General features: G+C 52.0%; 1 protein-coding gene across 9 annotated transcripts in view; it reads right to left on the reverse strand.

Moving 5' to 3' along the window:
* The window catches only part of Ush1c (USH1 protein network component harmonin), a 46,494-nt gene that overhangs the window by 19,457 nt on the left and 6,174 nt on the right, over positions 1-20,863 (reverse strand). For 5 of the 9 annotated variants that reach the window (XR_002821822.1, XR_002821821.1, XM_023719294.1 and 2 more), the window contains exons 2-16: positions 15,489-15,556; positions 14,077-14,220; positions 13,813-13,951; positions 10,121-10,229; positions 10,006-10,030; positions 9,768-9,825; positions 9,380-9,474; positions 8,048-8,132; positions 7,095-7,154; positions 6,901-6,957; positions 6,464-6,606; positions 5,272-5,337; positions 4,868-4,992; positions 1,564-1,637; positions 422-471 (exon numbers count right to left, since the gene is read on the reverse strand). Coding sequence is in view for 7 of the 9 variants with exons in the window: in XM_023719294.1 (XP_023575062.1) it covers positions 422-471; positions 1,564-1,637; positions 4,868-4,992; positions 5,272-5,337; positions 6,464-6,606; positions 6,901-6,957; positions 7,095-7,154; positions 8,048-8,132; positions 9,380-9,474; positions 9,768-9,825; positions 10,006-10,030; positions 10,121-10,229; positions 13,813-13,951; positions 14,077-14,220; positions 15,489-15,556 (1,298 nt within the window). In the remaining 2 variants the exon portion in view is untranslated. The remainder of the gene's footprint in view (positions 1-421; positions 472-1,563; positions 1,638-4,867; positions 4,993-5,271; positions 5,338-6,463; positions 6,607-6,900; positions 6,958-7,094; positions 7,155-8,047; positions 8,133-9,379; positions 9,475-9,767; positions 9,826-10,005; positions 10,031-10,120; positions 10,230-13,812; positions 13,952-14,076; positions 14,221-15,488; positions 15,557-20,863) is intronic. The other 4 variants (XM_023719293.1, XM_023719296.1, XM_023719298.1 and 1 more) reach the window with 2 other exon arrangements.

Consider the following 20,863-nt stretch of genomic DNA (forward strand, 5'->3'; position numbering starts at 1 on the left):
CTGTTTTTTTTTTGTTGTTGTTGTTTTGTTTTTTGTTTTATTTTTCAGAACTGGGGATTGAACTTAGGCCCTTGTGCTTGCCAGAGAAGTGCTTATTCCCCTGAGCCATCTCCCTGGCCCCCCTGGTTCTACTTGATAGAAAAAGGAGAAGCTCCCTGCCCCTGGCTTGTGCCACAGGAGCTGGTGCGGACCCACGCAGAGGCTGACTGTCCCTGGGCAGGCCTCACTTTAGGGACATCCTGCAGAGCCTCTGTAATGACGCCCTGCCACGTAGCAGCAGCTTGACAGCAAGGCACAGAGGGGATTCGCTTCTCAAGCAAACAGGCCGGGTCACACCATTCAGGAAAAGAGATGTTTGCAAGAAGCCACCACCCACAGCAAACTCATCTGCACACTGGCACAGCACCCAGGCCTGTCCTACCTTTCGGATGGTTGGGAATTTGCCATCGTAACGGTAAAACCACCCAAAGGCTATAAGAACACATAGAACAGAATGGTAAGACATTGTTCAGCTGGGCCAGAGCTTCTGTGGCAGCAGCTGTGAATGAGGTCTCCAAAGAACAAGTGGCTTTGCGAGATAAAGAGTGGCAATGGCGGATGCAGCCGCAGCCCTGCACCCTGTGCCGCGTTCTCCACTTACCTGGCCTCACCTGGGGCAAAGCATGTCCAACACGACCCAAGAACAGCCCATTCCCAGGCTCTGAGCCCCTCTCAAATGGCCTCCCCCAGGATTCTGGCTTTCAGAATCAGTGCCAGAAAAGCTGAGAGTAAACTCCTCGTGGAAGCTTTCCCAAATCCCAGACATGCTCTCCAAACACAAAGCCCCACTGAGAGAGAGAAAGTCGTCTCCCTCCCAACGCCTGGGTCCTCCATCCAAAAAATGGCTTGAGACAAAAGCGAGCCTGGGTCTCTGCCTAGAATTGCTATCAGGCAGAACAACACTGTCCTGTCTCACACTGCAGAACAAGGGGACCGCTTTCAACATGGCAAGCGAGGCAGGGGCCAGGTCAGCCCAGTAAGAACATGTGAGCCGCAGTGGGCAGATGATGTACCCGCAGGAAAAGCACATCCCCATTTGGAGCAGAAAAGCAGGGACAGCTCCCTTCTCCCCAGGCCACTGCCTGGCAGGGCACTGACCCCAGACCTGAGCACCGTGGAGCTGGGGTTCACGGCATAAATGATCGCCCACCCTTGACCATCTGAGTGCTGGACCAGGCTTTTGAAAGCTGCTGTTGGGCCAGGCACTGCCTCCTACATGCTGGATCTGGGAGGGGCCTAAGGAGTTTTGGGGGAGAGGGCAGAGCAGCAGAGTGGGGGACTCGGGCTTGGGCAGTAATTAAATATTTAAATCCGAGGTTCATTTGCACTGCTGTGCACCTGCTGACTTATCAGCCTGGCCACAAGTCTTGTCAGGGCTTTATGTCAGTGCTTGGAGGAGCTTCACAAGCTCCAGGGGTCCCCACCATGTACCAGCCCCTCAGACCCCGGGGTGTGCATTGCTTTAGGAGGCAGGGTGCAGGGCAAGCAGGGCAGCAGGCCAGGGGGAGAAGCGGGGGCGCCAACCTGCTTTCCCTGCTCCTCTGTGCCTCCGTCCAGGTTGTCTGCAGGCTCGAGCTCAGGCTCTGCTCCCTGATCATCTACCCCAGGAAAAGAAGAAGCTGGTGAACAGGAAGGACTAGGAGAGACAAGGCCAGATGAGCTTCCAGGCAGGACAGGAGCCTAAGACCAGCTTCCTCGAGGGATGCTGCGAGGTCCAGGCTGCGACGGGGGCCAAGCTCTGGCTGGCGCCTGCACTGCTTTCAACCTCAGTAGCTTTGGTGTCTCTATCTGTAAAATGGGCTAACAGTTACAGCTTTGATCACCACTTGGCAAGGTAGTGGGTTGGAAGTTGGAGGTGTGGTGAGGGTAAGAATATCTGGCATTCTAGCCCTTTGAGGGCAAGGGCTTGCTGAGGGAGAAGGGATCATTTTGCCTTCTTTTCCCCATCCTTCCCTTAGAGTCTGGTTCCTCAGCTATCTGCACTATGTCCTGAGGTTGTGGTAAGATCCCAAAGGCAAGTGGGCACATGTAGTTAGGACAACAGGAATTTGGACATCAAGTGTGCAAAGAGACTAGCATGCATTGTAGTTATTTCCAACCTGGCTTCTGGTCTCCCTGGGGCTCTGGTAGGTTGTATACAAGCCTGTCTGTGAAATGCTTTTAAATTATATAGGCTTTCTTAGTTTATGAAAAGGTTGTATGTCAGGGCTGGGGAGATGGCTCAGTGGAATAAACACTTCCTTGGCAAGTGCAAGGGCCTGAGTTCAATCCCCAGTTCTGCCAAAAGAAAAAAAAAAAAAAAAGAAAGAAAGAAAAGGCTGTATGTTAAATTTCTTTGCTGTTTGGCTTAAATCATGTTTATTCAGCAGTTCAAATACTGATGCTGTCTTCCCAACAAAAGATGCTCGCTTGCTAATAACACAAGGGGAATGTGCAGGATTACTGCATAGATTGGTAGAAAATAATAAAGACGTCAACTTCCAAATCATGGGTCTACTGCTGGAGGAGAGTGGAGGTGGTTCCCAAGAGACAGAAGGCTGGAACAGTTCCTTTAAGCCTTACCCCTAAATGCTCCTTCCAGCTTTGGGGTCCTTAGTAAAGATACTCCACCCTAACCCTGTCCCGATCCCTAAGGGCTAAGGACAGGTCTTTTAGGGGTCTCTAGCAGTACATTCTAGCTCTGAGAGCTCAGCAGAATATTGGGATGTTGCTGGGTCAGCCAGAGATGGGTGGGCAGAAGCAACTGTGAGAGCCCCTGGGGCAGCTGGTTGGGGGAGCAGTCAGTCCCACCCATACCCTTAGGCTGGATGAACTCATGTTCCAGGCTAGAGATGGGTCATATTCCTTCCTGTTTACTCAAAATTGCAGGATCCGCAGGCCTGATGTCAGGGCTAACCTGATGGCCAACAGGGTCCTGGAGCTCAAGGTAGTCAGAGGGGCTGGCTGGTTGGGTCTTATGGGCCCTGGAAATGAGCAGAAAGGCGGATCCTAAGAACGTCAGGCTTTTCCTCACTTATCTCCAGGGGCTAACTCAATTGTATGAAGATGGATGGTGGGAGCAATCTCCCCGGGTGAGTGGGGGAGACCAGCCATCAATCTCAGGCTTTGTAATATTGTCTTAGAACACTTGAATCTTTTTTTTTTTTTTTCTGTGGTACCGGGGATTGAACTCAGGCCCTTGTGTTTGCCAGGCAAGCACTTATTCTGAGCTACCTCCCCAGCCCCAGAATACTTGAATCTTCAGGTATTCAAGAAACCTGATGTGCTTAAAAAGCACTAAATAAATAGCTTGCTAGTGAAAGGGTTTTTATTGTTCCTGAGGGGGTGTTTTTTTTGTTTTTTTTTTTTTTGCGAAGCTGAGACCCAGGTTTTACGACAATACTAAATAGAGTTGGATGAGAAGCAATTAAAATCGATTTCTCTCCTTCTGAAGCTCCTGTTTCAATCAGCAGCAGATTAGCTGCCCATCTAAAGCACAGATTGTCCACCAGGAATTTATCTTGAGCCACATCCTCAGCTAATGAATGTCATGGTGGACGCCAGTGGGAGCAAACTTTGTCCTTCTGAGAGGAATGTGAGATGACACCATGCCCTGCTGCCAGGCAAGAATGTGCAGCGAGCTGTTTGTAGTGCATGACAGAAGGGTGAAGTGGAAGCTCTTTCTTATTCCTGGTGGTCTGAGTTGGCAAGTTGATGCCCCTTTGGGGCTTGGGCATGATCCACGAGTGAAGAACTTTTTGGGGGGAGGTTCTGAGAATCAAACTCAGGACCTCGTGCTTGCCAGGCAGGCACTTGTGCTGCTGAGCTACATTCTCAGCCCTGTGACTCAAAGTGAGACGGAATTATCAAAGCTTCCCAAGTGACTGCCACACACCAGAGATGGGGATCCCTGGTTCTTGGCCTCATCTAGAGGTTCTCAGAGTCCAGGCCCTGTGTTCTTGGGAGCGTAGTTGGTTGCAGCAGAACCTGCCCATGCCAATCACAAATTGGGTCAGCTGGGTGAAGACCCAACCAGGGTGGAACTGAGATGGCTGTGGTCCCTGCACTGCCTTGTTCCTGGAGCCCCCACCCATCCACTGGCTCATGAAGAAATACTGAGACAAACTCCCATTTGCCCATGAGTCATGTTAGAAGGTGATGGATGGGAGAGTAGTTGGTGAGGACTTGGACTGACACTGGCGGCGACACTGCAGGGCCAATGAGGAGGGGAGATGGGAAGAGCAGTGGGAGCTGAGGACCCAACATGGTGCAGTCACCAGGCCACAGCTGGTGCCTGCGCCGATCTCACGCTCCTTTTCCTGCCAGCACGCTGGAACATTATGGCAGCAGCCCATGGGCAGGGATACAGTGAAGGGGCACTCGGGGAGGGCAGCTCCTCCTTCTACTGCCCTTCAACCAAGAATCACCAGAGCTCCTTCCTCTTTCTCACTGCTGGTTACACCCCAGCCTCTGTTCAGAACCAGATGAGCACAACTCCCACAAACTAGGGCCATCATCGGCCGAGCTATTCCACTTCCACACAGCTCCCCACCCCCTGCAGTACCCCAGTGGCCTATCGGTATCTGTGCTGTGGGGCAGTGGATATATGGATCAGACCCCCCCCCAGGCAAGAAAGAGGGCAGACAGATCCCGGCACCCTGGCACCCTGCTGGACAGCCTCTGACAAATGACTGCCTCTCCATGAAAGAAAGGTGGCCTAGAGGGGCACAGGCTGTTCACCTGGGGAGGTGATGGCGGGTGGTGGGCAGAGAGGACAGCATTTCTGCCTGGCTCCTCAAGCCTGGGGTCCCAGGAGGGTGCCCTCAGATGCGCAGCGAATGATACATACATTTTGGTTTGCGAAGGGGAACTGGATGCACATCAGCGGTGATGGTTTTAGGCATGAGGAGCTGCTCCTTTGAGCCCCAGTCTTCTTCCCACTGCTTCTTAAACTTCTCTTCTTCTTCTACAATCCTAAAATGAGACCCCTCAAGTGTGACTGGAGTCAGAACCTTTGCAGGCCAACCTCCTGTCTACCAGAGGACCTCAGCAGCCCTGGAAGAGGCTGCACGAGTCTAGTGTGGAGAGTAGGACAGCACCTGAAGCCCGTGTGCTAAACTGAGAGCCAGTTACATAAGGCCGTGCCCCAGCTGCCCTGAAATGACAGGCTTGGCCAGGATTATGGGACAGCTATAAATAAAGGAGGATCCACTGAGGGAGCAGAAGGCCACACGTGGACCAGAGAGTACTCACTGTTCCATCTCCTTCCGGTACCTCTCGTTTTCCTCCGCTGCCTTCTGGGCAATTTCCTTTCTCCTTCTGCAACACAAGGGCAGGGTGGCAGGTTGAAGTCTACACAGGAAATGTTAACTCTTCCTGTGGCTGACTCCTGATGTGAGAGAAGTTTTCTGTGGTTTCTCTAGCCTCTCTTTCAAGCACGCCTGTACCAGCCTGGGTGCAGGAAACCCAGCCAATGCAGTTGGGGCCCTGGGCTCTGGGTGGTTTTGTCTGGCAGAGCTGGGTGGCAGACCCAAGTAAGGGCCACTCTCCACACTTTCCCCTCCAAACTCTTGGTGACTGATAAGGCCTGGGCTAAATGAGTTGTCCTCAGTGGAGGGATCAGACCCTAGGGTAGAGCAGGGGCTGCCAACCAGGTAGGAGACCCTGGATTGTGTTCTTATGCTGTGGTGGGAGAGATGGGGCTATCCTCTCTCCTTCCTTTTCCAAGTGCGTATTAAACTGTGAATGTATGCACACTTGATTTTTTTTTTTTAAAATGTATTAGTACCGGGTCTACAGGGTCTCACTACACAGATCAGACTCATAATGATCCTCTTGTTTTCAGCCTCCCAAGTACTGGGATTACAGGCATGCACCATCACACCCAGTCTCAGTGCGCCCCAGGGATGGGGCTTGCCCCGCACACTGGAGATTGAATCCTGGTCCCTGTGTGTGCTAAGCAGGTGCTTTAATCCACTGAACTATCTGGCCAGTCCTTACACTTGAATTTCTACAGTAGGTTACTCTCTCAGTCCATCAGTTTAACCACCTGGTGGGGGAGGGCTTGTCACCACAGGTACATGGCCCTGTGGGGACTGCCAAGCTCTTGAGGCAGATTATTGGGGAGGGAACCAGCTTGGCCATGTATGACTTTGGACACAAGCAGCTTCCACTCTCTGAGCTCAGCCTTCTCATCTGAAAAAGAGGTTAATACCATTCACCTCCCAGGGCTGCTGGGGAATTAAATGAAGTAATATAGGCAAGGCCTTAACACAGCGCCAGCCATACAGTACACGGAAGATGTCACTGCTAGGAGCCTCATTTTGCAGTTCTGGAATCTGAAAATCAGGTGGATGAAGAGGGCAGGTGCAAGGGGCAGGAGGCAAGGGGATGAGGCCAAGGGGTCTGGTGGGGGGGGTGTCTGGGGCCCTCGCCTGCTACTCACTGCCGCTCCATCTCCTGCTGCTCCTGGAGGATTTTGTTGGACTCCATGGCCAGCCGCTTCTGCATCAGCAGCTCCTGTCTCTGTAGCTCACGCTGCCGTACCTCTGCCAGCCGCTCCCGATCTGTCATGAACAACTCCCGGCCCTTGTGGGGTGAAAAGAGGCTCAGCTCCCTGAAGAACCTGGGTGTCCACTGTTGCAGCCTTGGGAGCCAGGATGTGGCTGTCTTTTTGGTGCCGTGCCCACAGGATCAGCTGAGTCCCCAGTGGCCTCAGATCCAAACTTCTCCTTGGGTAGAAGCCCCTTCTCTTTGTGGTCAGAGTTCAAGGAAGGACACCCCTTGGTCCTCTCAAGAAGTAGTGGCAGAGATTAGGGGCCAAAGGGGCTGGGGCTGGAGGTCAGGTGTCACAAGGGCCCCATCATCTTATTCTGAACTTACAGCTCCAGCTACAATGGAGATGGTCAGGCTGCGGCTACTCTTCAGTACATTCACAGCCTGTAAGGATAGGGGGACAGTCAGCTGGGTCCTGACACAGACTGGAGGAGCCAGGCAGAGAGAGCAGGTGGTTTTAGATGCCACATCAGTGGTCATGGAGAGTAGGCTGGGGCGACAGTAAGGGCCACACGTCTTACCTCCTTGTGGTCCAGGTTGGAGAAATCAATGCCATTGACTTCTACAATCTGGTCCCCTGTCTGAAGAGAAATGGAGAAGGGTCAGTGTGTCTGGGTCACTGTTGCACTCACTTGTCTGTAGAATGGGCTCCCCTGGGGTGCGAGGCTTAGATGCGAGGTCTTCCTAGTAAGCAGAGCAGTTGGAAAGCTGATAGAGTATCTGGAATGCATCCTTGCCATCCCCATTCCCTGCCCATTATAAGGGCTATCAAATCTTATGCTGTGAAAGGTTAATTACTTGGCTAAGTTAGGATATTTGCACTATAAATCTCAGTTAATAGACACAAGAACCTTTGGGCTTCTCATCCAGCAGAGGCTGTGTTGGGTTATCATCATAATAATAGTTGTAATAGCTACCATCCATTAAATGCTTACCATATGCCTGGCATGATTCCGGAACACGTATAAATTAATTTAATCCACACAAAAACCTTAGAAGGAAGATTCTAGCATTCCCATTTTATAGGCAGGGAACAGAGACATGAAGTGACTTATCCAAAGGGAGGGGGTTAAGAGTTCTAGCTCTGGCATCAGGTACCTAGGGGTAAAGCCCAGCCCTACCTATTAGGGACATGATTTGAAAAAAGTCACATCCTTTCTCTGAGCCTCAGTTTCCTCCCCCGTGAAATGGGTGTAACAGCAATGCCTAATCCTAAGCATTCTTGTGAAGTCTAAAAGGCTTGGGAAAACAAGTAAGCCCAGGATGTCAACTCTTGATTATTACCACTCCATTCTCAAACTGAGGACCAATGACTTCCAGAGCTGGAGAAAATTATAAGGAAATTGAATGTCTCCTCTTCTGTGGGCCATGGGGAGGAATCATCAGCCAGTGATGGCCAGGAGTGGGCAGTGTGGGGAGGCAGAGGCACTGTCCATGTGCGCCCCACTGCTCCGGGGCTAGCTGGCCCACTCACCTCCAGCCCCACCTCCGCAGACAGCGAGCCAGGCTTCACTTGGCTGATGAAGATGCCGGGTTTCTGGATGGGGCCGCTGGAAATGCTGCAGGAGGTGGGAAAATGGGTGAGGCCTGCCTTCTGCTGTCTTCACTGTTACACCTGGCATCCTCTGCTCGGGTGTGCAGCATTCAGGACACACCTGACTCACAAGCTGAGGACCCAAGGCCAGAACTTCTGTCTCACTCCCAGACCACCCTGGACGACAGCCACAGTAAACTGCTTATAACCCCCCCGCCCCCGCCAGCCCCTCATCAGTACACCACCGAGGCTGTTCCTTCTCTTTCTGGTTCATTCCCTTATGACTCAAATGCTATCTTCTTCCCTGCCACATTTTCGAAAGACCTCTTGTTCTGTCCCAAGATTCAGCTTGCCCCCTCCCCAGTGCGGCTAAAACTCTATGGTAAGAACTATAGGATGCGTTGCTTTCTGGCTGAAACTTGTGGCAGCCATCACTAATCAATCACAGCGCTCTTTCTGACTAGCTGGGCCCACCCTTAGAACCCTCTGCAGAACAGCATTCCAGGTGGCCACCTACTGGTTGATTAGAGGCGGCACAGATAAGAAACCTTTTTGTCAGCCCTGACCAAGTAGTAGTTCCATCAGAGTCCTTGTCGCCCTGTATTATAATCATTGATGTGTTTGGCTTCTGAATTAAGGCTGTCATTTCCCTAGATAGGAAGGTTTTTAACAAATCACTTGTAAGTCCTTTGTAATAATCCTGTGTTGTGGATATTATTAGCCCTAATTTATAAAAGGGAAAGTGAGGCTCAGGGTGGTTAAGTATCTGGTCCTGTGATCCATGTAGTTTGTGGGTGGCAGAGGAGGGCTTCTCTGAGAGGTGAGTGGCTGCAGCACATTACCAGGGCTCCTGGGATGGCCCACGGCCTGTTTGGCATTGCCTGGCTGGGGAAGAAAGGTTCTACAAGGAACGCTCTAGCCTTCCTACTTTATGGGAAGAGCCACAGGAAGGATGCAAGGTTATCAGTGACAAGGGAACCCTGACAGAGATGGCCAGCTGGACAGGACAGGATCTTTTTATAGTGACCAGAACCTCTGCTCCTCAGCCTCAATTTTCTTATCTACAAAGTGGAGCCTGCTAGAGCTTCCCCTGGGGACCTCTCCAGCAATTGTGATGTCCAGAGGGGGAATCAGGCACAAGAAGTGTCATCAAGAAGATAAACCTAAGTAGGGGACAAAGGTCCTCAGGAGAAGCCTTGAAGAAGAAGAGAGGAAGTAGGGCCTGTTGGTGTCTACGGTCACCATGGAGACCCGGGTGCTCCTGCCACCCACCTGCAGCCAAGGCCCCGGGAGCCCACCAAGCTGATGAAGACCTTCTTCTCCTTGCAGGCCCGATTCCCGGGGGATCCCAGGCTGCCCAGCCCGCCCTGGAAAGTGGATAGAAGCAGGGTCACTGGGTATCCACATGTCTGCAAGTGGGCTCTTGAGCTGAAAAGATCTTCAGAATAGGCACTGCTGAATTCACTCAATCCAGATGGCCTCTCTGTCCCTTTGGGTGGGGGCTTGGACCAGCTGGGCCAGCTGAGGGCACATCACCTAGAGGGGCTTTCTGGGTAACTCAGGGGCCTTTGAGAATCCTTTCTAGAGAAGTTTCTCCTTCAGCACTCCCCTAGGAAGACCACCCCACCTAATCCCCATCACAGGTGACCTTGGCCCTTACCCCTGATTCCGACACAAACTGATCCACATACTGCCATTTGAGGGGCTCGTCTGGAGAGCTAAGTGAGGGGTATAGAAAAAGGGTAGTTATTAGTGGGAGATGTCTGAGGGACCAGACCTCATGTCCTGCATCTGGATCCTCTGTCCCCACTAGCCCAAGGTCAGGGAAAGCCAGGCCCCAAGACTGCTTCCAGGACCCTGAGCTGGAAAGGACCACCACAGAGGAGGGTCCTGCTCACCTCTTCACAGGGATCAGGCCGATGTCTGTGAGAGAAAGACACTGGGGTCAGGATGGCTCCCCTGCCATCCCTTTGGGAACCCCGCTACCTACCCAGCTTACCCAGCCTCACTCACGTCTCACTTTGATGGCCACAGTCTTCTTGGTCCGGATGAGGTTGATGACCTCCTCATGGGTGCAGGAGGAAATGGAATATCCATTGATCCGGACGATCTCATCCCCTACCTGGGCCACAGCGAGGAATGGGCATCAGGAATGTCAGGCAGTGGGACAGGCCTGCCACCCGATGCTTGTGGCCTTCTCCAGAGAAGGGACCAATGGCTGCACCATCCCTCAGACTAGACTTTGCCTATGCCTCACCACAGCCAACACCCCTCCCTCAGCAGCCAACACCCCTCCTCAGCCTATGGGATCCCAGGGAAGGAGGCTCTTTCAAGTCCCACTTTACAGATGGAGAAACCGAGGTGGGGGATGAGGGGCTTAGTGGGGGGCAGTAGAGTAGGACTCAGGAGTCTGTCCCCTCACTGTGGTGTCCCTTTTGCCCCACTGGGACACCTTCAGGCTCTAGAGTCTGCACAAAACATGGATCAGCCCTGCCTAGCCTTTGTCCCACCCTCACCTGAGGAGTAGGCTCCCTGCCTGTTAGCCACTACAACACCGGAACTAGGTCCGCTGGGGATCTAGGACTCTCAACCAAGCTCACATTACCAACAGGATCCCTTTTTTCCATTCTATAGAAACATGATAAACATTTTAACTTTGCTGTGGCCTTGACCTCTGAATTCCTATTCTGGGAGCAATTAAAGAACAGTGACTGGGCCCAGGGCTTTAGCATCTGCTGTTCTGGGCTCAAGCTCCTGCTTTTATTCTTACTAACTCAATGACCTCTGTTTCCCTCATCTATAAAACATGTAATATTGTGGTTGCTGGGAGAATTAAGTGAATTCATGCACACAAAGCCACATGTACCTGGCACACAGAAAGTGCTCAATAAGTGACTGTACTGTTATCTTAGGTTCAACCCCTAACACTTTGCTCATATCCCTCTTCTTACAGTAGTTTACACCACAGGATACAGGAAAATGGGGTCTTGTGTGCAGATGCTGGTGACCACACCTCTGCTGGACACTGCAGCTGCCTCCTCCAGGCATTTGGGTCCTGAAACCAGGCCTGCCTCTGAGGGTCTTCTGGTCTACCTCCCAACCTACAAGGGTCCTGCAGTCATTTGTCATTGTTGCCACAGGCCCCTCCCTTCCTCTCCAGAACACATACTCCCATCTTTTCAGGGTTCTGATGGGAGTAGTGAGGGCTCAAAAAGCCACAAAACATGGAAGCTGCAAGATTCTGGGCACACTGGATTCACAAAGACTCCTTGCACTTGTTTTCCACAACCCTGTAGGGTAGGGATTTGTGTTTCTGAATCACAGGAGGAGGTAGAGGCTCAGAGAGGTGAAGTGACTTGCTTCAGGGCACCCAGTAAGCAAACAGCATTGCTGGGATTGGACATCTGTCTCCTTGGCAGACATCAAACCCCTTGTCTTGGTGTCTGGAAACAGAAAAGAAGGGCACATGGGCAAGCATCCCTGCATCTTGCCCTCTCTGGACCTCTGCCATCTTTCAGAGCCCTCAAGTACCACTGGAAAGCAGGGATTACTCTGTCCAGTTTATAGCTGGGCCAACCAGGGCAGAGAGAACATCTCCTAGGCCTAAAACATACAAGCTGTATAGCACAGGCTTCCCTATGCAAGGCAGACGACAACAATAAACACCGAAGAAACTTGAAAAAAATCTAAAGTAGCCCGCAGGAGGCAGGAATAGTAGGCTGGAGCCTCAGGCCTAGGTCCTACCAGAGCATCCCTGGCCTTACAGGGGACCCAGCCCCACAGGGCAAAGCAGCATAGGTTCTCCAGCCCAGCCAGGCTGAGTCTGAACTGTCCTTGCTTTCCAGAATGTTCTTGGTGCTCTCATCAAGCACAAGCTCTCCCCTGGAACATGAACCAGGTGAGTCAATGGATGCAGCCTTCTTCCCAAGCTGCTCTGAGGCAAGTTCCCTGTCTTGTTCCTAAAGGGAACTAGCCCAGATCTCAGGCCTTGTAGTTCCCACACAGCACCCAGCTTGGGTTGCAGGATCAACTTCCCTCTCCTCTTTGCTGGGTGTAGAATCCTGCAAAAGGCCTTTGTGTGGGGACCACAATGATCTGACGGTCTGTGGGACAGCAGGACAAAGGAGAGATGAGCGCAGCAGCCCAAGAAAGGGTCGATGATTCATAAGCCTGAGAAAGAGCTTGAGAGGGTAAAGTTGTAATTTCCACTAAAATGCCTGCATGGCCCCAATCATCAGGCCGGCGGAGAAACACTCATCCTCGGAGGAGAGCTCGCCCACAAAAGAGGGCCTCAGCCAACGCCAAGAGAGGAGTTCATTATGTTTTTGTCTCCGGCTGCATTTCTGGGCTGGAAAATGTGCCACAGAGGAAAGAAATAATGAAGAGGCTGAAATTTCAGATGCCGTCGTCGGCAAGGCGAGCCGTGAGACGGGGTTTCAGAACAAAGCAATGTCTGTCAGCTCCACATTTCCACCACAGCCCCCTCCTTGTCTTGCACCATTAGCGCCTGAGCCCCTTCAAAGCCCCTGGCTTGGCTGCTCAGTGGGGTGTTGATAGCAAACACCAAGCTCTGGAGGTAGGGGGAGGCTCCTGTACCAGGAGGGACAACACAGTGCAGGTCAGATCCTGGAGGTCGGATCCCTGGGATCAGACACAGCCGTGAAGGAACCCCAGGGGACAGACACTTGAGACCCTTCGCTCTATATTAGGAAGCACAGGTTCTAATCCTGCCTGGACCACTGCCTGGCTTCAAGCTGCTATTAACTGTAAGATGAGGATGAGACATTCAGTGTGACAGTGACAACCGGTTGTGTTCATGTTACCTAGTGCACTATAGGTGTTCACAAAATCTTTCCCTCTCTCTGCCTGCTGTCAAACATAGTACTTATATGCCAGGCACTTTAAGCACTTTCTAATATTAACTCATCTGTTCTTTATGCAAACTGATGAAGCACATAGTTTTATTATTATCCCATTTTACAGATGAGGAAATGAAGGCCCGGAGTTAGGCCATTTCATCACCAGCCACATGGCTCAACAAACAGTGAAGCCAGGGTTTGAGACCAGCTTCAGAGTCTGTGTTCTCAAGCTCCACAATGGACTTTCCCTCTCCCTGCTGCTCACAGGTCTACTGTCTGGACATAACCCTATTCCTCCTTCAGGTAGTCAGGGCAGGCAGAAGTGATGGTGCACACTCCAGCACTCTGGGAGTCTGAGGCAAGTTTAAGAGGCTAGCAAGTTCAAGTCCAGCCTGAGCAATTTAGTGATATAGTGAGACCCAGTCTCCAAATAAAAAATAAAAAAATAGATGGGTGTGGTAGTGCATACCTATAATCTCAGACTCAGGAGACTGAGGCAAGAGGATTGCCAGCCTAGGCTACATAGTGAGTTCAAGGCCAGCCTGAACTACACAGTGAGACCTTGTCTCAAAAAAACAAAAACAAAACCAAAAAAACAAAACAACATAAAAGAGGTTGCAGATGAAATACTAAGCTACATAGGCCCTGGGTTCAGGTGCGAGCGGGAGAGAGAGAGAGACAGACAGTCAGTTGCCTGCAACCTGGTTTCAATGGGCCTATGAATGCTGGTCAGGATGTAGCAGCCTCTTGCCTTCCCAAAGGCCTAAGAAAGCTGGTGACCATGATGGAGGAGAAGGTGGGAATTCAAGGCCCGGGTCCCCCATGCCCTGGGCCCCACTGGCTCACCTGGAGCCCGACACTGTCTGCCTGGCCACCTTTGATGAGGTGGGAGATGAAGAGCCCACAGCCGAACTCCAGGCCACCACGCACGCTGAGGCCGAGGCCTTCGGGGTGCAGACGGTCCAGACGTACTTCCTTCAGCTTCCTGCCACAGTGGGGCAGCGGTCAGTAAGGCCCTGGCTCGGGCCTGACAGCCACCACTGCCTTGCCTGAGAGTGAGGAACTCTGCCCTCTGCACCCCTGCCTCTAGCCCGCAGGCTCCCTTGGTACCTGGAGCGCCGCGGTGTCAGCTGGTCATATTCCACCTGGTGCTTCAGCGGGATCAGGGGCCGGATGGCATCAAACAACGGCAGGCGGCTGGGCTCATTGATGACCAGCTTCAGGTCCCCCACAAGCACTGCCACATCCATGGTTCTGCAGAGACATGGGGGATGCCTGGAGCCGTAGCCCTGGGCACATCCTCTGTTCCTCCCTGGGTCCCCTCTCCTGGGGTCCAGGCCCAGATATGAAGGAGAATGCTCCTGAAAAACTCAGAGCCTGGAACTTTGAACTTTGGAAATGCTTTGTTTTCTAAGTAAAAATCCCAAGGAAGTCAGTGAGCTAGGGATGGTGAACTCATTTTGTAGATGAGGATTTCAAAGTCACTGTGTTGGTTTTGAAGTCCAGAATCTTTCCAGACAGGAAGCCTCTGTGTGAGACCTTGCTGCACCCTCTTCCCCATCTCCCAGTCCAGCCTGCTCTCTGCTCTATGCCCCTGCCCTCGCTGTATTCTCACATGCCTTCATGCCACTCAGACCCTCAACATTGCCCACTCTCATCTAATCTTTTTTATCTGCGTATCATTTCCCTGCTCAAAACCCTTTAATACCTCCGTACTGCCCAGAAGGAGAAATCCATCCTCGCTGGTAGGTTCAGGGCCCCCTCATGCCTCGTGGCCTCTGTGTATTCTAAGTCCTACCCTGAGCCCCGCAATCTAATATTTCCCACTCCCACCTAGGCTTCCAGGCTTCTGCTCTTTTGCTGGTGCTGAGCCCTCGTCCTGGAAGCTCTTCCCTGACAGCCCACCTACCATCCTTCTTATCCCTGATAGGCCAGCTCAAGCCTTCCTGCACATCCCTGAGCTCACAGAAAGAAGTGAAAACTCCCTCTAGCACATTCCTGCTTTTACCTTCACTTGGATGCCCTTTTATCATAACTAACTTATGTTAGGTTTCTTGGTGTTTATAGAGTGTCTCCTTCCACCAGGTCATTAGTAACTCAAGGAGAGAAAGTGGATCTTTCTCACTGCAGATACTGCAACTCACATGCCCAGCAAGTAAGTGCACGCTGAAAGAATCAGAAAGCCAGTGCATGACCAGAGGCACGTGCTGCAGCAGCTGGGGCCAGCTGGCATTTCTCGTTCTGTCCCAACAACTGTGCTCTAGTGAGCCCATCTGGCTACTTGACGACCTCCTCTATCAGGCTGTGAGCAACCCGAAAGCTGGGGCTAGTCTGTCTTGCTCACCAACATACTCACTTTGCACAGGATCAGGCCCAGAGTAGGTGCCATCAGTGGCTGGAACAAGTGTGTGGTGTGTGCATCTGATTCCTAGGAGCACCTGCCTCTCTAAGCCCCTCTGTCTCAGAGTAGCCCATGCCAGGGTTCTCAGAACACCCGTGGGAGCGGGGCCCAGGGCACTTACTGGTGGTACATCCGCAGCACATCATAGAGGTAGTCCTTCTCTGCATCATTTTCAATCAGGAAATCCACCTGGAAAATCCCAGGGTAGAATTATACATGTGGCCCAATGTGCCCACTGTGGGCTCAAGGTGGGGGGTGGCTGCTGCCCAGTACACCTGCCCTGCAGCTTCTTATGGCTGCGGGCGTGAGGACAGGAGGGAGGCCAGGGCCAGGTTGCCTGCTACCAGACCTGCACAGTGTACCCCAGGGTGGCCAGAGGAGCACTTCTGCACATCTAAGTGTGGCCAGGCTAAGCCTTGTCCCCAGGTGGATGACAGGTGCACCCACACGCAGGGGTGGACGCACATATGTGCACAGGTGAAGCCCATGTGACAGTGACGCACCCTTGTGGCTTTGCTCCTGCTCACCCCATATCTATGTCACCTGTGTCAAGAAGGTGCCCACTGCCTTACCTGATGGTGGCTGTAGTGCCGGATAAATGCTTTTAGAAAGGATTTGTGCCACTCACTCGGACAGCACATCTTTCCTGTCAGAAGCATCTTGCCACTGAACTCCTCTGTGACATCTATGCCAGGGGGACTCTGCCTTGTTCCATCCTGGCTTAAGCTCAGTTCTGTCCACTAGTCAGCCTCTTGGCCACTCCTTCCCCCTTCCCAGGACTCTGTGTGCTCCCCCACTCTCCCGAAGATCAGGTTACATCATTTCAACTTGGTTGACGTCAGTGGCTGAGACTCCAAGGTCAAGTTCAGGGGCTGATTCCTCAGCATCTCATTCCCAAGGGAGCTGGCGAGACAGGAGTCCCAGATTTGACTGTTTGGGACAGCTCAGTGTGAGTCAAATCTCTCTGTCCTTTTCCTTGGTTCTCTCCTCGGCCCTAGACTGAGGCATAGGACGAAGGTGGAAGCTGGGGGCAGCCTCCAAGCCTCAGAGCAGCATCCTGCCCCAGCCCTTCATACAACAGCTTTTGCCAGAAGTTGCCAGTTTCCACTGCTTCTGTGGGCATCTCAAGGGTGCTGGAAGATCAGGGCCAGCCTGTCCGTCCTAACACAGAGAGGATGTATGGGGCCTAGCCCATAGGATTTCAGCTTGACTAGGAAATGCAGAGATTTCTAGTTTTGATTTCTCCTAAAATCAAGCTGATTATTTCAAGAAAATAAAATACAACAAGTAGGCTACCCTCCACCCAATCATAGTGGGACATTGGCTGCTACAGCCGCCCCTCTCCCGGGCTGCTCCAGTCTAGGAACTCGTGCTCCTCTTCTACCTTACTCCAAGGGCTCCGCAGTGAGCAAGAAGATGGGGTGAATGTGGGCTTGTGTGGAGGTGCAAGGCTGGGCTGTGGACCGCCATACCACACAAGTGTGTACCTTGAGAACCGGTCTCCAGGAACATGGCCTGGACTTGGTCTACCCAGTGGACCCCAGCCTGCAGGAGAGGGTAGGGACCTCTGCCAGATGGGCCAGGATGTCCACATTAGGAGCTGAGCACACACAGATTGGAACTCCCCGAGGGCAGGAGCCAGAAATATCTCAGTAAACCTGAGCATGTCGCTTGCATGCTCAACAGCTTCTTGTTGCCCTTACTGCCAAATCCAAATCCAAATCCAAGCCCTTTATGTTGATTTACGAGAGCCCTGCCTCCTCTCCTGCCACTTGCCTGGCTCCCAGGCCTCCTTCGTGTGCAGCCCACAGCCACACTCTCCGGCCCCAGCGCCTTGACATGTGCTATGCCTTTGGTCCCCAGTTTCCTGCACTCCTGGCCTCTTTCCCAGAGAGGCCCTTCCTGCCCACCTACCTAAACAGAATCTACTCCACCCCTTTAGATGTTTCGACTCTATCAATTACAGTGTGTAACTTCAGGATTGCATTTTTGGGGAATTGCTTCATCTGTCTCCTTTGCTGGGTGGAAAACCCCAGAGAGGAAGCGTGAAGTCTGTTTTACTCTCAGGTCTTCAAACCTGGCACACAGTAAGTGCTCAGTGATGGGGTATGTTCCCCTCCTTCTAGGGTGCCCACGCATTTCAGGGGGAGGAGCCATGGGGAAAAGAGGGGAAGGTGATGACCTTCATAGAGCCCCACTCTGCACCATGGTGCGCCACCAAGAGCCTTCTCTAGGCTTTAATTCATCTGTGCTCCCACCAGCTCTTTGAGGCTCATAATGTCCCCAGGGCTGACTCCAAAGCTTATGTTCTCGCTGCCACACTGCATCCTTGCCACCTGACTTGGACCTTCCAGGTAGAAATAACTCCCAAAGCCCTACACCACAAATTTCCCACCCTTTGCTTTTAAGATACCTTTCATCCTCATTGCTGTCTTCTGTAGGGTTAAAAATAATCTTTTGGTTTGGCCCATAATGAGCAGGAGGACAGAACATCTCTTAAAAGAACCTGTGAATCCCCAGTGTCCTACTACCTGGGGGATACATGCAAACCCCATCTGCTGTGGTTGGAGATTTTCATGCTCTAATTTGACGGGATGGGGATAGAAGAAAAAGACAGGGAGGGAATCCTTTTGGCTAAAGCCTCAAAACTGAAGTCCCCTCTGGTCCTTCTTCAAAGACACACATCCTGCCTAATGAGGTGTACAGTGCAGGAGGGGGACTGGCCTCAGAATGGGGAGCAGAAGGCAAGGCAGACGACAGAAGAGACTGACTGTTTTAGATGGAAGGTGAAGGAAGGGACCTTGTTTTTCTGTCATCCCTGGGCCCAGCACAGACTGTCCAGAGATGGCCTCTGTTCCTGGTCATCCCAGGATCCCGCTCTTGGTGACTGCGACCGGGGAACCCCCTCCCCTGGCACACTGGACCCTCTGGGCCTCACTCAGAGTGTCCCTTCTGCCTCCACACCCAACTGTCCATTTAAAAATCATCTGTCTACCGAACAGCTAGGAAAGCAGATCTGGTTTACAAGGACTGCTCTTTCTGCTCTTTGAATTCAGTATGAATCTAAGTGTAAATCAATAGGAGACCCTGCACATGGAGGTCATTTCCCACCCAGAAATGTCTCCAAGAATACTCAGAACACAGCTCTGCTTTGTTCTCTGAAAATGTACACTCACACCTTGCCCTGAGGCCTTTAAAAGGTATCAAAAAGGAAAACAGAAAGATAGAAGACCTCTGGAAGCATGAACATGGAGAAACAATGCCACCATTATTTAAACTACATTTTAAGAAGGTATTTTAAGGAATTACATACAGCATCCTCTCTTCCTGGAATTCCATCTGATACCACTCCAAGGATCAGCTCTGGGAGGCTCTGCTGTGGCACACACTGTACCATTCTCAGGGCCACAGAAAGCATCCGCACACAGTAGGTTGTTGGCGCTCATTTCTTTCCTCTCTGTCATGATCTTTGCTTCCCTGTAGTACCCAGCACTGCTGTGGGGACCTCACAGTTGCACAGCGCTTAGTGTCTCTGCTGCAGGATGAGCTCTACTCATCAAGTCTAGAGCCTTCCTTCCATCCCCCGGCCCAGCTGGGGCCACCACCTTCCGTGTGCTCCTTAGTACCCAAGCCACAGCCTCCTGGGGGCTCTGTCTCCTCTTGGTTCATTCCTGCTGGTCAAAGGACAGATCCTAGACCCATGGAAGGCAGACTGTCTTCCATTCTTTCACCTGAACCCTACCTTCATTTAAGGAGCAATCCAAGACACCTCTTCTAGAGTTTTCCTGCTCACACTTCGTCCAGAGCCGCCTCACCTACCTCCCTGCCCTCAGCTCCTCTTGTCCAGTTGCTTGTTCATGCAGGCCATGACTGCCAAGTCTGAAGAACTTTACAGGTATTGCCTTTAATCTTCCAATAGCCTGAACTGGTGAACATCGCTATCCCCACCTCACAGGTGAGGAAACAGAGGCTCAGAGGGATGACACAGCTGAGTCTCCAACCTATACCTGCTGGCTTCAACCTGCCTCATGCTGTCTATCCCCTTACCATATACAACTCCTTTGTATGCAGGTGTCCAATACACATTTACTGAGTACCTGCTGTATGCAAGACGCTAGCCTTCCTTTTCCAACTAGACTTAGACTGTTTCTGCTTTTCTCAGTCCCTCTTGGTGTAGGGCATAAGGGGTCCTAAAAGAGCTCACCATTTACATATAAGTATTGGGATCTCTCTCAAACCCTCTCCCTGCTTTCCGTGCAGCATTGGCCTCTTTCTCTGGCTTGTGCTCAGCTGGCACTGTGCTGTGGGTCTGAGCATGTGGTGGGAAGCATCTCTACTGTGGTCAAGCGCAGGCCCTCTGCTTAGGGGCACTGCAGACAAAATCTGGGCTTAGCTTTGGAGCCCTTTCAGCCCCATCTCTTGGATTCCCATGGGAATCGGCCCTCTAGGGCAGCAGAACGGCAACCACACAACATTGAACTCATGCAAATTCAACTCTATATGTACATCTAGCCCCACAGGGAGAAGGAGAGTAAGACCAAATTAAATAATGCATGTTTTTTCCACTCAGTGCACCCTCCTCATGGGCTGTTGTGGAGATTAAATGGGTGATCTACTATAAGACTATTGTGATAGGCTCCAGAATGTATATTAGATCTTTTCCTTTTGCACCCCAGACTCCATCCCCCTGCTTCTGTGTGGGGGAGCATGCCAGGCTCCCATGCTGTCTGGTGTCCTGCTATGTCCTGTCCGTGGGAACACAGGCAGGGGTCAAACAGAAGAAGGAGAAACAGGCGCTCATTTCGGCATACTGACAGCAGAACCCTGGTCCCTCATGATCTGCGGGACCCTGGTGTGCAGCTTCTCCGCGACGCAGGAGCTCCAGCCTGGTCTCTGCACAGCCCTGACTTCCCCTGTGCTGGGACTACTTCCCTGTGGCTATTGCAGGGCTTTGGCTTCCTGTTGCTGGGCTGGGTGTGTGTCACCAGGTCTTGCTCTCTAGCTGCCCCAAACCTATGATTTCCCTCCATGGTTAAGCAGCTTGTTCCCTGCTGGATTCCGGTGAGTACAAAATGTTAGCCACTAGCAGTGGGGGTGCTGCAGCATCTCCTCCCCCTCCATCCCTAAGATTTACCGGGAACATCACCTCCTCTTGCCACACCTGTCCTCGGGCTCTCTCACAACACCTATCACTTCTTCCTTTAGTGAGCACTGTTGTACTCTGCCCTCACCTCTGCCCTGGAACTCATTAAGCTGTGCTGTACTTTGTTTACCTAGCAGTCTCCCAGAGAGACCCTGGATAGCCCAAACACAGAGCTGGGGTGTGTGAGGAGGGCAGGGCTAAGACCTCCTTCCCTGACTAGGTCTGTGCCTCTTTCTGCCTCATTTCTTTATTTTTTATTTTTGTATTTAGTACACGGTCCACATGGTCTCACTACGCAGATCAGACTCGCAGTGATCCTCCCTGTTTTCAGCCTCCCAACTACTAGGATTACA

This window comes from Octodon degus, unplaced genomic scaffold (genome assembly GCF_000260255.1).
Source record: "Octodon degus isolate 3935 unplaced genomic scaffold, OctDeg1.0 scaffold00067, whole genome shotgun sequence".
NCBI classification, from domain to species: Eukaryota; Metazoa; Chordata; class Mammalia; order Rodentia; family Octodontidae; genus Octodon; species Octodon degus.